The sequence below is a fragment of the Myxocyprinus asiaticus genome, chromosome 19, assembly GCF_019703515.2.
Source record: "Myxocyprinus asiaticus isolate MX2 ecotype Aquarium Trade chromosome 19, UBuf_Myxa_2, whole genome shotgun sequence".
Lineage (NCBI taxonomy): Eukaryota > Metazoa > Chordata > Actinopteri > Cypriniformes > Catostomidae > Myxocyprinus > Myxocyprinus asiaticus.
The window spans coordinates 41,581,461-41,596,272 of NC_059362.1; the positions used below are offsets into that span (position 1 = coordinate 41,581,461).

The 14,812-nt window shown below is 39.0% G+C and overlaps 1 protein-coding gene across 1 annotated transcript in view; it reads left to right on the forward strand.

Moving 5' to 3' along the window:
- opn8a (opsin 8, group member a) overlaps positions 1 to 2,007 on the forward strand; it is a 31,866-nt gene extending 29,859 nt beyond the window's left edge. The window contains exon 4 of the mRNA XM_051644955.1: positions 1,228 to 2,007. Within this exon, the coding sequence (XP_051500915.1) occupies positions 1,228 to 1,554 (327 nt within the window). The 3' untranslated portion in view covers positions 1,555 to 2,007. The remainder of the gene's footprint in view (positions 1 to 1,227) is intronic.
- The last annotated feature ends 12,805 nt before the right edge of the window (positions 2,008 to 14,812 follow it).

Genomic DNA, 14,812 nt, shown 5'->3' on the forward strand with positions numbered 1-14,812 from the left:
TAATCTCTTCAGTAATCAAAATACTTTTTGAATGTAACTGTATTCTAATTACCAAAGATTTAAATTGTAACTGTAGTGGAATACAGTTACTTGTATTTTAAATATGTAATCCCGTAACATGTATTCAGATCTGTTTTTAGATAAACAAGTTTTCATTTGAACGCCCCAATGTGAACTGTTGCTCTCATGCCTTATCATGAACACGCACAAGAGATCAACGGACAGTGAACATTTAAAAAAAATAATACATTCGATTTCGGTTTGTTTCTCACAAAACCTTAGCATATGCTTTCATAAGAATCATGAGTCTCATGGAATCTTGTTAGACATTTGAATTATACTTTTGTCTTCTTTTGAAACTTGAAGAGGTCACTATAAACTGCAATTGTATTATATCACTTAACACAACATTTTCACAATTTCTCCCTTTTTGTTAAGAAAAAGAAAGTCATATAGGGTTATAACAACACAAGGATGAATAAACAATGACTGAATTTTCATTTTTGGGTGAACAATACATTTAAATTGTATTTAACTATGAATATTCCTTTAAACAACTTTACAGCTCAAATAATACATGAGTTTTAACACAATTAATGTAAGTGGTTACATAAAATTATAAGCTTCACATTTCTGCCTAAAAGTTTAACTTTTGTTTGGTCCCATTTTGTTTCATTGAAAGTGCCTCACTGTAACCTCGATTTTTGCTTTTTTTTTTTTTTTAAGAAAAAGTCCAAATTATTCCAAGGAAGTCTTTCATAAAACATTCATTAAAAAAAAAAACATTATTAAAAGCATTTTCAGTAATACAACTAAAGTTAGAAAATAAGAAGAAAATGGTATTTAAGAAGAATTTTATTCTTAAGAATGTTTTGTGAACACTAGCATCCCGTGCTTGGGACCAGCATCCAACATACAACATACGGTATGTTGGTGACTTTTCAGCACTGTAAGTTCACAATGGTAAATGTAGCTCATGCAAACCTTCATTTCACAGATCTCACCCACAAGCATTTGAATTTTTAATCTTAGAAGAACCAGTGATGTTCATATAACTTCATTTATTAAACAGAACATGTTTAACTATTACTCTTAATGAATGCATTATTGCCCTTTCTTCCACACTATAAGAGCAGAAGCATGTCCAACTTGATTTACTAGTCTTTACCAGCTGTGCTCTTTTCACTTCTTTCTCCTGTCAGTACAAATTTTCCTCCTGTGTTTCAGATGGCCATTCTGATCAGCGCTGGCTTTATCATCTCCTGGGCGCCCTATGTGGCCATCAGCCTTTGGACCATGTTTCACTCCGAGGGCAATTACAGAGTATCGCCCATTGTCAGTTTGCTACCCTGCCTCTTTGCAAAGTGCTCAACGGTGTACAACCCTTTTGTTTACTATGTTTTTCGCAAGTCTTTCCGGAGGGAGCTGCGACAGATCCGACTGTGTTGTTGCCACCACTGCTGGGATGCTACAGACAGACTGACCCTCTCAAGAGGAGGACAACATTCAGAAGAACCTAGCAGGGTACAAAAGCAAGAGAGAGCCAAGGAGTGAGAGCACAAAATGGTAGAGGGCAGACGATTCACCCCTGAAAAAAGACTGAGTGATGAGGAGATGGTCTCCGGTGAATAAATATGAGGAAACAGGCGGCAGCTTGCATGATCGTTGCAAACTGGCATGTTTGGACTTGGGCGAGTGACATTTTCAAGAGCATCATGTCTGGATCTGAAGAATACAGTAGGCCCACTAATATGTAAAATTATATACATGACAGGCTGAAAGGGAAAAATTCTAACATCATGAGAATTTCAATGATTTCATGTTCTTAGCAACAAAAAATCCACCACACAAACCAAATTGTGGTTGGCACCAATTTAATGTGTGATTATATATATATAATTTTTTTTTTTTTTTTTTTTACCTTGGTTTTGTTCATGGTTTTCGAAGATGAGGGCACACCATGTAACCTGTCCGTGTATACATTTTTCTAATTTGGGTGCACAGTAATGTAAACAACAAAAGATACAGGAAAGGTTTTCTCCTCCCTTTTAAAAGTTGATAGACTTTTTACTTTGCTAACCTAACTCTACACGATTATATGTACGGTTGTATGTTCTTTTTTTGTTTAGCACTGATTTTCCCTGCTGTCCGTGACCCTATTAGGGCAGACATACTACCCATTTTTGGGTTGCGACCCACTAGTTAAGAACCATTGCAGTAGAGCATAACTGTGTGATCCAAAGATATCTTGATATTTAATGTTGCAAAGCCAATGCATAGTGTTCTGCCATGTTTTATAACTTAAAAACATGTTGTAGCCCTAAATTTAATTCATCATCCTTAAAAAGGCGATATCTTGACCTTAAACGCCCCACAACCTTAGTATTACTACAAAAATGTATTTTATATATACAATACTAAATATAATTACATTATTTTGTTTGTTTTACATTGTTCTGGCACTCATTTTGTTTCCTACACAAAACATTTAATCATTATGGCCTCACTAACTAACAACAATAGTCTTTGTCTTTTAAATGCATTAAAACATTTCGAAGTGACATCTCTGACCTTTTCTGCCTCATTGCTTTAATTACTAAGAGGAAGTTCTAAAAAGTTGCTTGCATTTACAGTACCTACACATTGGACCGTTTGTCAGTTAATATATTGTCAATACTAGATTTGTTTTGTGATTTCTTGTCAAGGAACTTATAGGAGTCATTTAAACTAAACTTAATTTGAACTAAAATGTATCTATAATCTAAGGCCTCATCTACTGTATACTAATCAGTAAGTTTTTCGTTTGAAAACTGTTTTCAATTTGCTAACATCATCAATTTTCCAAAGTATGCTGTAATGGAGAGCGTTTTTGAAACGCTTCATTCTTGGTGGAGGAAAAGTTTATGCGTTTTCAAGCGAAAGCATATTAGTGTGGATGTGGCTTAAGTTGTTGCTAAATGTTATGCTAAAAAGGACTGAAATTGCCAGGAAAAAAGGTAGTCCTGCCCCAAACTCGTAGAACACCTGCTGCTTAAGAACCACAAAAACCTTTACAACAAACAGCTGCAGTAAGTCATGAATCTTGCACATAGCTGAGTTCACTCAATACACACCAAGTTATTGATCTGGTATAGCTATTGTTACGACAACTAAAGATAGCTGCACTAATAATCTTCCAGATTTGTCTCAAATGTTCAGTGTGCCAACAAGTTCAGAATAACATGATGCAGTAACAGAAAATATGGATGCAGTCTTTTCTAGCACTCTAGATAGTGTCACCCCCTTTAAATAAAGAAATTTAAAGAGAAAAGCCCCAATGATCACACTCACGCTCTTAAGAGAGCAGTTAGAGGTATTTAGTGGCGCATGGAAGGATAGTGTCACTTATTACAGACAGGCTCTGAAAGCTGCCCAGTCTGCATATTTAAGCAACTCATTTCTTTTTTTTTCTTTTCTTTTTTTTTTTTTAAGAAATAACAAATTATTATACATTTATTTTTTCAGGAATTTCACTTTTTAATAAGACTTTGACTTTTGACCGTCTCTGGACACCACATGACTTTTTTATTTTAAGCCCCAGAAAAAAATATCAATATGACTTTAAACTCAGAAAAATGTAAAATATAGAAGAGGTGTATTCAAGTAAATGGTTTGCGTTAATTGCATTTTTTATGTATTTTTAATTTAACTGATCTGGACAAAAATGAGCACCACTTCATTGACCCTTAGGACGCATGGCAATAATATGCACCAGTTACCCTCTGTTATTGTATTTTCTGATTAATTTTGTGAAAAGGATCCACGTTATAATCTAGGTTTTTTCTAGATCGCCCGCCCACTGTTACAGACATGCATTTTTCTACTCCAGTAACCGAACTATGAAGGATAATTATACAGTGGTGTAATAAAAGTTGTTCTACACACGAGCGTTTATGGGCAAAACCCCAAAAATTGTTTGAATTAAAAACATGTACATGTTGTAACTGTACGCTCCTCATAGCAATATCTTACCTTCTGTTCTCTTCTTTTTAAAGAAAGACAAAAAAAATTCTGGAACTGTTCTCTTGGCCATTTTTGAAAGAACGTGAAACGTTTGCAATCTTGCAATACCATCAGAGGCATAAGTTTCATGTGAGCACTAGGAAGGACAGGTCAACCCATCACTAAACTCTACATACCTGTTTACCAGTGTTTTCAGAAAGCCGGCGTCTTTTCACAGTGGAGAGAGAGCGCGCTCAAGGCTGCCAGATTGCGTGACGAAAGCGTCACCCTAGCAGAATATATCCAAACTGTACAAGTGTCAAAATCTAACTGGGAGATTTCACCTATAGAAATCTGGCAACATCACACATCGAAATAAAATCTGACCGGCTAATCGCCCTTATTTAAAGTTTGTTATTTATAAAACGTAGAAAATAAAATATTTTACTTTCATGATTAGTTCTAAGTAATACATGACACAATTGATCTAAAGGGGATTGTAAATGGGGATGGTGGTTTTACAAGGGTGATGCTTTTTGGTATTTCTTGCAACAAGGGGGATGCCGTCCCTTCGCATCCCTCCTCAACACGAGCCCTGGTTACCACTAAACTGTGTTACCATTAAAGCATCAAAATCAACATGTATTCTAGATCATATACCCACTAAGCAACTGAAAGAGGTGTTTCCTGTAATCTCAAAACCTCTTCTAAATAAAAGTAACTCTTCTCTATTTTTAGGACAAGCACCAAGACATTTTAAGCTGGCAGTTATAAAACCCCATATTAAGAGCTTGATCGTGGAAAGTTGGTAAATTATAGACCAATCTCAAATTTCAAATTTATGTTTAAAATACTAGAAAAGATCGTGTCCTTACAACTTTGCTCATTTTTGCAGAGAAATTGTATCTGTGAAGAATTTCAGTAAGGATTTAGGCCCAATCATAGAACAGAGACTGCACTTATCAGAGTTACAAATTACTTGCTTTTATCATCTGACCGCAGCTGCATCTCTCCTCTAGTGATATATGATCGTAGTGCTGCCTTCAACACCATCATGACATTCTCTTGGATAGGGTTCATAATTATGTTGGCATTTGTGGACTTGCATTAGCATGGTTTAAGTCCTATTTATCAGAATGCTACCACAGCAGTCAGATCAAGCACAAGTTTAGTCTGGAATGCCGCAGGGCTCAGTATTATGTTCTCTACTTTTCTCATTGCATATGCTTCCCTTGGGAGACTGTAACAGATAAAGGATGGGCAAGGAGGAGGCAGGAACTGGCTGAACAGTAAACAAAGTTTTAATGAGAAACTCAATTTAAAACCATTCGGAGTTGTGGTTGCGTAGTGGTCTGAAGCACTAAACTGGTAAGCAGAAGGTTGTTGGTTCAATCCCCACAGCCACCACCATTGTGTCCTTGAGCAAGGCACTAAACTCCAGGGGGATTGTCCCTGTAATAAGTGCACTGTCAGTTTTTTTTATACAAAGCATCTGCCAAATGCGTAAATGTAAAACAAACATGCATCTCCCCCCCCTCACTCCTGAACCGGAGTCTCCAGCTGCCCTTTATCTCGCTCACCCGCTGATCAGCTTATTCAGCACCGGCCATGCTCCATCACGGCCCAGCCATGTCCTCCTCTTCATCACAGAGACTTGATCAGGAACCATGGAATTAGTTTTCATTGTTACGCCGAGGATACTCAGCTTTATATTTCCTTGAGACCTGATGGAATTTCCTAATTGTCCAAGTTAGCAGAGTGTATCAATGATATACAAAATTGGATAGCTAGAAATGTACTTTTCAATTCTGACAAAACAAAGGTATTAATTATTGGACCAAAAACCTCTTAAAATAAGATGCTAGAATATAATTTGTCTCTCGATATATGTATTGTTACGTCATCTTCTACAGTTAAGAACTTGGGTGTTATGTTTGATAGCAATCTGTCCTTTAAAAAACACATTTCAAATGTTTGTAGAACAGCATTCTTCTTTCTCAGAAATATTGCTAAATTACGACACATGCTCTCTTAGTTAGGTTTCATATCATGTTTGAAATTCTGCTAACTACCTACAAAGCTTTGAATGTCTAGCTCTTAAATACTTAAGTGACCTTCAGTCATGCAGTAATCCATCACGTTCAATACGGTCGCAAAATTCGGACCTGTTGTTTGTACATAGAATATCAAAATCCACAAAAAGAGATAATTTTTTTATTTGGCCCCTTATTTATGGAATAGCTTACCCATCATTCTTTGGGATTTAGATACACTCTCTCAGTTTAAGTCTAGACTAAAGACTCATCTCTTCAGACTGGCATACACCGAATTTATCCCTCAACCCGTAGTTATGCTGCATTAGTCTGGTCTGCCAAAACCACAAAAAAAAACTTTCATTTTCTCTAACTCTACATTAAAATTAAATGAATGGCATCTACACTCATATTATTCCAGTTTTTATAATCTGTCTCATGCTCTGGATACATAGCCTGCCAGATCCAGCTTCCCACTCCCCACTGTCCCACTCCCACTGCTATTTGTCACTTTGCGATGACTACAAACTGCAGTCTGTGCCAGCCAGTCAGTGAGGGGCACTTTGATGATCACTGTCTGCATCATGTAGGATGGAAAAATGTATTGCCACAAGCTTCCAGTTGGACTGCAAGGCACACCTCACTGAGAACTGCCTGCTTCGTCTTGGTCTTAGGATAGACTACACAGCAAATAAACTGCTATCAACTTCAATCCAATCGAACAGTGAGATACGTTTCTCTGACCACAGCTTGCATAACTTTTTTAAAAATGGAATAAATTGCCAATAAATAACTGCCAACAAAAGCCTTTATCAGCCTAATAACGAAGGACACTGACTTCCACAGTAATTTCAGGATGGACTTTAAAGACACTTAATCATAAATCTTAAAGTTCAATCAATATCCTTTAGTTTCCAAAAATTCACCAAAAATCTACTCATTTTACTCAGTTAATACATGACTTGTATTACATTTGGCTAACTGATATTGGCATTATACTGTATTTATGCTGTCTAGCCAGAGGGGAACTGACTTCCTCAGTTGAGCCTGGTTGATCCCAAGGCTTGTGTGATGAGGAGGAGGGCAGGGCCAGGCCGTGACTACACACGCCCGGCCCCCAATTGGGTTAATCAGCCGAGGAGAGAGATAAGTGCAGTGGAATGCGGCAGTTCAAGAGAGAGAGAGACACATGCAGCTGCAGTGTGTGCATTTATGTTTTTTGTCTTTTTGTTTCCCCAGGAGGGAGGAGCAGGCAAGTGCACACATAGACATCAAAGGGGGCTTGAGCACCTGACATTTTTCTTCCTCGAGAGAAGGTGCCCTTTTTTCTGGGGTGCTTTTTTATTTTTTATAAATGAATATATATATATATATATATATATATATATATATATATATATATATATATTCCTGTTTGCACACAGCTTCCCTGTCAAACAAATATATTTATTTAATAAAAAATCAAAATATCAGGTCAGGAGATGAGACATTGTCGAGTTCCGATGCCCTCCCTCCGATGAGTTCCCTACCGGCCGCCAAAATGTGGAGGGGCATTCCATCCACCAGGGGTCAGAGGACTGGCTCTGGTCTGCCCGGGGAGGAGTGGCCGTTGTCTGCCAGAGGGTGGAGGAGTGATCGAGGACCAGGTGACGGTGTGTCTGGGAACTGGCGAGCAAGTTTTTTTCTCTCTCTCTCCTCTCTCTCACTGTCGCTCCACCTTGCCCTTTCCCTCTCCATTTTTTGTTTTGTTTTTCCCTCCCCTCGTCCCCCTCCCCAGCCCTAGAGAGGCGGGGAAAAGCCTGCTGGCAGGTGGGGCCAGAAGGGCAGGTACAGATAATTATCAAGAAAATCAAATGACCACAAAACAAGCATTCATGAAATGTTATATTTCATATCTATTGTCATCCAGCCAGTGGCGCAATTACAGGCAGTTCTTTGCACTGGGGCCTGTAAGATCCAAGTTATGTCATTGCATCCAGATTTAATTTTTTGAATGTTTGTATGTGAATGTTTCTAAGAATGTACAGTAAATGCGAAAACATTAGCAACATGTATGAATGAAACTTCAATCTGTTTCAAATCATTCTTAAGCAATTACAGTTTTCATCTCAAATGTCATGTTCATGGCTAATATAGGTCACAGTGTTTACCTCAAACTGGGATTTCAAGCTTTTTCAGTGCTATCATCCTGCTTTAATGCCTGTTTGTTTACTCTTTCACTGACGATGTTCAAATGATCAGACTGCATCACATGCTGACACGTTACACAATCTGTGCATCTGTTCACCTTGAAAAGTAAAAAGGCACTTCAGAGAGCATGACAATGCGCTTTACAGCAAATTACTCATGACCGATTGATTCTAAACCATGCTGGAAAACTCATGAATACAAGCTGATATTGAGTGGTATGAGGGGCCAAGTTTCCTCTGTGATGGGAGTCTATGGCAGCATATAGAACCATTTGGAGGAAAGTGGTGAAATTTGGCACACTGATCAGGAGAGGTCTGGATAGTGTAGTGGCCCATTTGTGAGTCTCCTAGTAAAACCACTTAAAGTAACCTGTAAAATTAATAAAAATCAGCATGACGGTATTGTTTCATCCGTGATCACCAAGATGAGTAAATTCCTCTATACAAGCCGTTAATAAGCAAAGCTGTATCTTCAAATATTTTCTGTACCAGACAGATGCTGCAAGAGATCAGAGATACAGCAATTCCCTGCCTCGAATCAACTCAAATTTCCTCACATGTGGGAACATTGTTTGAACAAATGATTTATCATTGTCTCTTTACTCTTTTCTTTCATTATTTCTCATTGAACTTTTATCTAATCTCTTATTGCTGTCTGACCTTTTTCTTTTTCGTCAGATTATTGTGAGATACATGTCACGATCCTGTCAGTCTAGGTTTTTGTGTGACAGGATTGTGACATCATTGTTCTATGTCTGTCTTGTGTTTCGTTTTCTGTCTTTGTGTGAGCACACGGTTTCGGGTGTGGTTTCCCCATTGTGCGCTTTTCGGTAGTCCGGACCTTGTGTTTCATGTCCGGAGCAGGGCCGTAGCTGGATATTCTGGGGCCCCTGGCTGTATATTGCTTTGGGCCCCTTTCCTATTAAAAAAATACAGTTTAGAATTTGTTGTGGGGCCCCCCTGGACCTGTGCAGAGCATGTTAAGAGGCTGCACGGGTTTTTGGCATTATCCTCAGGTCTGGTACACAATCAGACCTGCCTAATTGATCTTTTTTGGGCAGGTCTGAATAAGCCTATTAGATCTTGTGTCCCGGATCGGGGTGAGGATGGAGGTTTTCTCGACGCAGTCAGGCTAGCCATGAAATGGGAGGAGTTTATCACAGCCTGTGCCTCGGAAGACTTCCAATCCTCATCCCAACCCAAGGACGAGGGCACACCCCACATGGAAGTGGACACCTCGGCCACTGCCTCTGCACCTCAGAAGAGGAAGAGGAGAAGAAAGAAGCACAGACCATCAGCCGAGTCCACTGCAGTTGACCGCCGGGAGGCGGGGGAGCCCGCTGCTGACCGCCAGGAGGTGGAGGAGCCCGCTGCTTACCGCCAGTAGGCGGAGGAGCCTGCAACAGTGCTTCTGACCATCCGAAAGAGGAGGAGGAGGGCTCCTGCTCTCCAATCACTGTCAGCGTTCACGGCCACGGAGGCCGTTCCCCAGTCACGTGGTGTTTGCCTCGCGATGTACGCGCAGGCTTTGTCTAGTGTGAGAATGCAGGGCATTGCTTTGTTGGTGTTGCTGTGCATTCTCTCGTCTTGTCTGTCGGTTGGCATGGGTGCATGTTGCCTTATTGTCCTGGCGAAATGCGCTCGTGCCATTCGGGTGTCTTTTGAGAGCACATGGTTTTGTTTTATTTCTGTATTGCCATGTGTCTCTCAGTCTTACGTCATACCCCACCTCCATGTTTGCCCATTATTAGTTAATCTGTTACACCTGCCCTCTTTGTTAACCTGTTTGATTTCTCTCCCTGTTTCCCTGTTCTGTCCAGCGGCCGCTACCCAAGACCAGTCTTACCACTGCCCAGTGGCTGCCCAAGTCCAGCCTGACAACTGCCCAGTGGCTGCCCAAGTCCAGCCTGACCACTGCCCAATGGCTGCCCAGTCCACTGACCCCTGTCTAGCAGCTGCTGACCAGTCTGCTGACCCCTGTCCAGCAGCCGCAGCCCAGTCTGCTGCCCTTCCTGTCTTGGCGGCATGCGCTCACGTCAATCGTTTATGTTTGTCTCTCATGACCACGGATTTGCTTCGCATTGCGCTCGCTTTGCACTGCACGCCCGGGTCGTGATCTGTCTTCATGTTGTGCTGAGGTTCGCTCTCTTCAGTCTGAGATGTCACACCTGCCATCCTTGTTAACCTGTTTGATTTCTCTCCCTATTTTAGTCTCCTCATGTGTGCTGTCCAGTGTCAGTTTGTCTTGTTTCGTGTCCATGTGGGTATTGTTTCTTGTCCCTATTCCTAGTCGGTCCTGTCGGTTCCGGTCAGTCCTGTATCCAGTTCGTCTGCCCCAGCCCAGCTTCAGTGGATTTCCAGCTTGGATTGTGTTTTCCCCTATGGGGTAGTTTATGTTTGGTTTTGTTCCCTTTTTGTATAAATAAAACCCCTTTGTCTCCACTCTGTGTTTGGGTCCTGCCTCTGCTACTACAAACCATGACAATAAAAGCTACTGTAATAATTTATAAAGGTGAAAACACTTTATAAAAAGATGTGATGACTGAATGATTGTTTTTTGGTTTTCCATTAATGTCATTTTACTTTTCTTGTGGCCTCCATTGATTTGAATTGGTGCTTGTAAGGCACAACATACATTTAAAGGAAAAGTTAATAAAAAAAAAAAAAGAAAATTCTGAAAAATTAAAATTTGCATGACTCCTTTAATACAAACACTCCATTGAGAAGATTTAAGAGTCATGCCACATCAAGCCCTAGGGCAAACATGCTACCTTCCTGTTACTGGAAGAAGAGAATTCTTTGAAAACATCCAAACGGATGTCACGTATCACTCTGGTGAGTGTCAGTTCATTTAAAAGCTGCATATATGTGTATGTTTGTGTTGGGAAAGCTGTCGGCTAGTTTTGTCACACTACCCCACTACACACTGGAAAAAGCTGTTTTCAAGACTATGGTGCCTTGAGTGTCAAATAACAGGACGGTTACTGAGATTAAGTGAGTATATTCGAATATATATTATTCGTATAAATATTCGTATATTCTCGCTCCTGTCTCGGAGGTCTACAGACAATTCCTTGGACTTCATGGCTTGGTTTGTGCTCTGACCTGCACTGTTAACTGTGGGACCTTATATAGACAAGTGTGTGCCTTTCCAAATCTTGTCCAATCAACTGAATTTACCACAGGTGGGCTCCAATCAAGTTGTAGAAACTTCTCAAGGATGATCAGTGGAAACAGGATGCACCTGAGCTCAATTTTGAGTGTCATGGCAAAGGCTGTGAATACTTATGTACATGTGATTTGTTTCGTTTTTTATTTTTAATAAATTTGCAAAGATTTCAAACAAACTTCTTTCATGTTGTCATTATGGGGTATTGTTTGTAGAATTTTGAGGAAACTAATGAATTTAATCCATTTTGGAATAAGGCTGTAACATAACAAAATGTGGAAAAAGTGAAGCGCTGTGAATACTTTCCGGATGCACTGTGTGTATATATATATATATATATATATATATATATATATATATATATATATATATATATATATATATATATATATATATATATTTATGTATATATACATATATCTGGATTTACTATTTATAGGTATGTGTTTGAGTAAATTGAATATTTTTGTTTTATTCTATAAACTACTGACAACTTCTTTCAAATTCCAAATAAAAATATTGTCATTTAGAGCATTTATTTGCAGAAAATGACAACTGGTCAAAATAACAAAAACGATGCAGTGTTTTCAGACCTCGAATAATGCAAAAACAACAAAAAAGTTAATATTCATTTTTACACAACACAATACTAATGTTTTAACTTTACTAATGAACTAATTCCAGAAATTATTATTTGACAGAATAACCCTGATTTTCAATCACAGCTTTCATGCATCTTGGCATGTTCTCTACCAGTCTTTCACATTGCTGTTGGGTGACTTTATGCCACCCTTGGCGCAAAAATTCAAGCAGATCGGCATTGTTTGATGGCTTGTATATATATTATATGTATAATATATATATATATATATTAGTGATAAATAGCTGTTGAAAAATGAAAATAATTGTTATTTGTTTAACCTACATTAAGCATGAAATGTTGCCCATGGTCACATAGTTGCAATGTAATGCTCATATCTAGCACAATTTATACAAACCTGTGTCTAGTTTAAATTAAAAAGGCCAGAGCCTCAACATCCTTTCACCATCTTTATTTTAACCAAAATATGCATAGCTTGAATGGACTGTAGTTACCTTGGATAAATGAGTATGCTAAATCCAAAAATGCAAAATTTAAATGTAATGTAATAAGATGACAAAGCTTACATGCAAAAGCAAACAAAATGCACAAAGGTCTGTGGTGCCAAGTCACAATTTAAGTATGTGGTTGTATATTCCACCAGCAAAGAACATACTTGTAGGGCAGAGTATGAGTATGAGAATTGAGATTCAGCCATAGAGTAATCAGTTCCTTCATTACCCACAGGACACAATGAGCGGTCTCTCCTAGGAACAAGCCAAACAAATGTATAAGACTAAAGAGAAAAATTATGAAACAGTTTAGGAAGTTTATTGTGGACTGTGCCCAAAATATTCCGCCGGGCATTGTGCTATTGTTGCGTAAAACTGTATGTCATATTTTCCGTGCAAACCCAAACCACATGCCTGTTGTGGTCTTAAATACTGCATATGTGCTTAGCTTCTCAGATACAGTATCTCACACTTGAAACTTTATTGGCTGTTTTGTGATTTATTTAATTTTAATGAAGACCTCAATTTTTATTCAAAGTCTGACACATAAAAGAGAACAGAACATAATAGTCTATAATGCCATGTACTTGAGCACAGAATCCAAAATTACTTTATTTGATCAAATACAATATATTAATTATTCATGTTTAAATAGAGATGAAGCCCCAGTTTGTTTTTAAATTGAATTGTTGAGGTAGGGGAATTCTGCTCTTGAAAAAAACAGTGAGTGCCGAGAACTTAGCTGTACTTTGCATCTGATTTGACGGAAAGATTTGATTACTTATTTATGTAACAAGAATTAATCACTTGAGTTTCTTTAAAACAGTGTTACCATGATTTTTAATCAAATTGCATTACTGCTATTTTAAAGTTAGGCTTTGTTACACACCCTGACGATAAAGCATTTCATTGTATGAGGTCTCAGAGAACTAAACATCTTATAATGAGAAATTCAACAGTTCAAAGAAGTTCCCTTCTTTAAAATTCTTCTTTAAAAATTCTATCAATATTTATCAACCTGAGTAATTTACAATTCAGAACTGCAACTTCTTTCATAACGAAATAGGGGAGAGAGGGGCTAGTTGTCACACTGGCTTTATCTCGGTAACTATAAGGTTTTGTGTCAAAAGTTCAATTGCATATTTTTTACTAGCAGTGGTTTTATATGTTGGTTTCAAACACCTTGTTCAAATCTGTCTTAAATTGTGATACATTTTGTGAATTCTATTGCCCAAACATGAATTCCAGTTACATCATATTTATGTAATACTGTAGGCTGTTGTTAAATACAATAAAACCACACTAGGATGCAGGATCAGTTTACTATATATGCCCTAATTTTGAGTAATTATTTTTGTTTTATGCACTAAAGTAAAAAGGAAAGTATAACTTCATATAATAACTGTGTCCCTCAATATACACCAATAAGCCAAAATATTATGACCACTCACAGGTGAAGCGAATAACGTTGATCATCTCCTAACAAGGCCACATGTCATAGTCTGTGTAGATTAGATGGTAAGCGAACAATCAGTTTTCGTAGTCAGCGTGTTGAATGCAGGAGAAATGGGCAGAAGTAAAGACCTGAGCGACTTTTACAAGGGCCAAATTGTTATGGCCAGACAACTGCATCAGAGCATCTCTGAAATGGCAAGGCTTTTAGGGTGCTCCCAGGCAGCAGTGGTGAGTACTGACAGACAGTGGTCCGAGGATGGATAAACCACAAACCGGCGATAGGGTGTTGGATGCCCAAGGATCATCAATGCACGAGGGCAACGAAGGCTATCCCGTCTGGTCCAAACCGACAGAAGGTCTACTGTTGCACAAGTCACAGAAAATGTTAATGATGGTCACAACACAGTGCATCGCACCCTGCTGCGTAGCCGCAGACCGGTCAGAGTGCCCATGATGACTCCTGTCCAGCTTTGAAAGTGCCTACAAAGGGCACGCAAGCGTCGGAACTGGACCTTGGAGCAGTGGAAGAAGGTCACCTGGTCTGATGAGTCAAGTTTTCTTTTACATCATGTAGACAGACATGTACGCAGGGCCATAGCTAGTGGAGTGAAAGGTGGTAATGATTCTAGGGGCCCAAAGGTCCAGGGGGGCCCACAACAGATTCAAAACTGTAATAAGTAAAGGGCCCCGAGCAATATACAGTTAGGGGGCCCAGAAATCCTTGCTACGGCCCTGCGTGTAGGTGTGCACCATTTACCTGAGGAAGTGATGGCACCAGGATGCACTGTGGGAAGACAAAAATCCGGTGGAGGGAGTGTGATGCTCTGGGCAATAATCTATTGGGAAACCCTGGGTCTGGCCATTCATGTGGAAGTCAACTTGACACGTGCCAC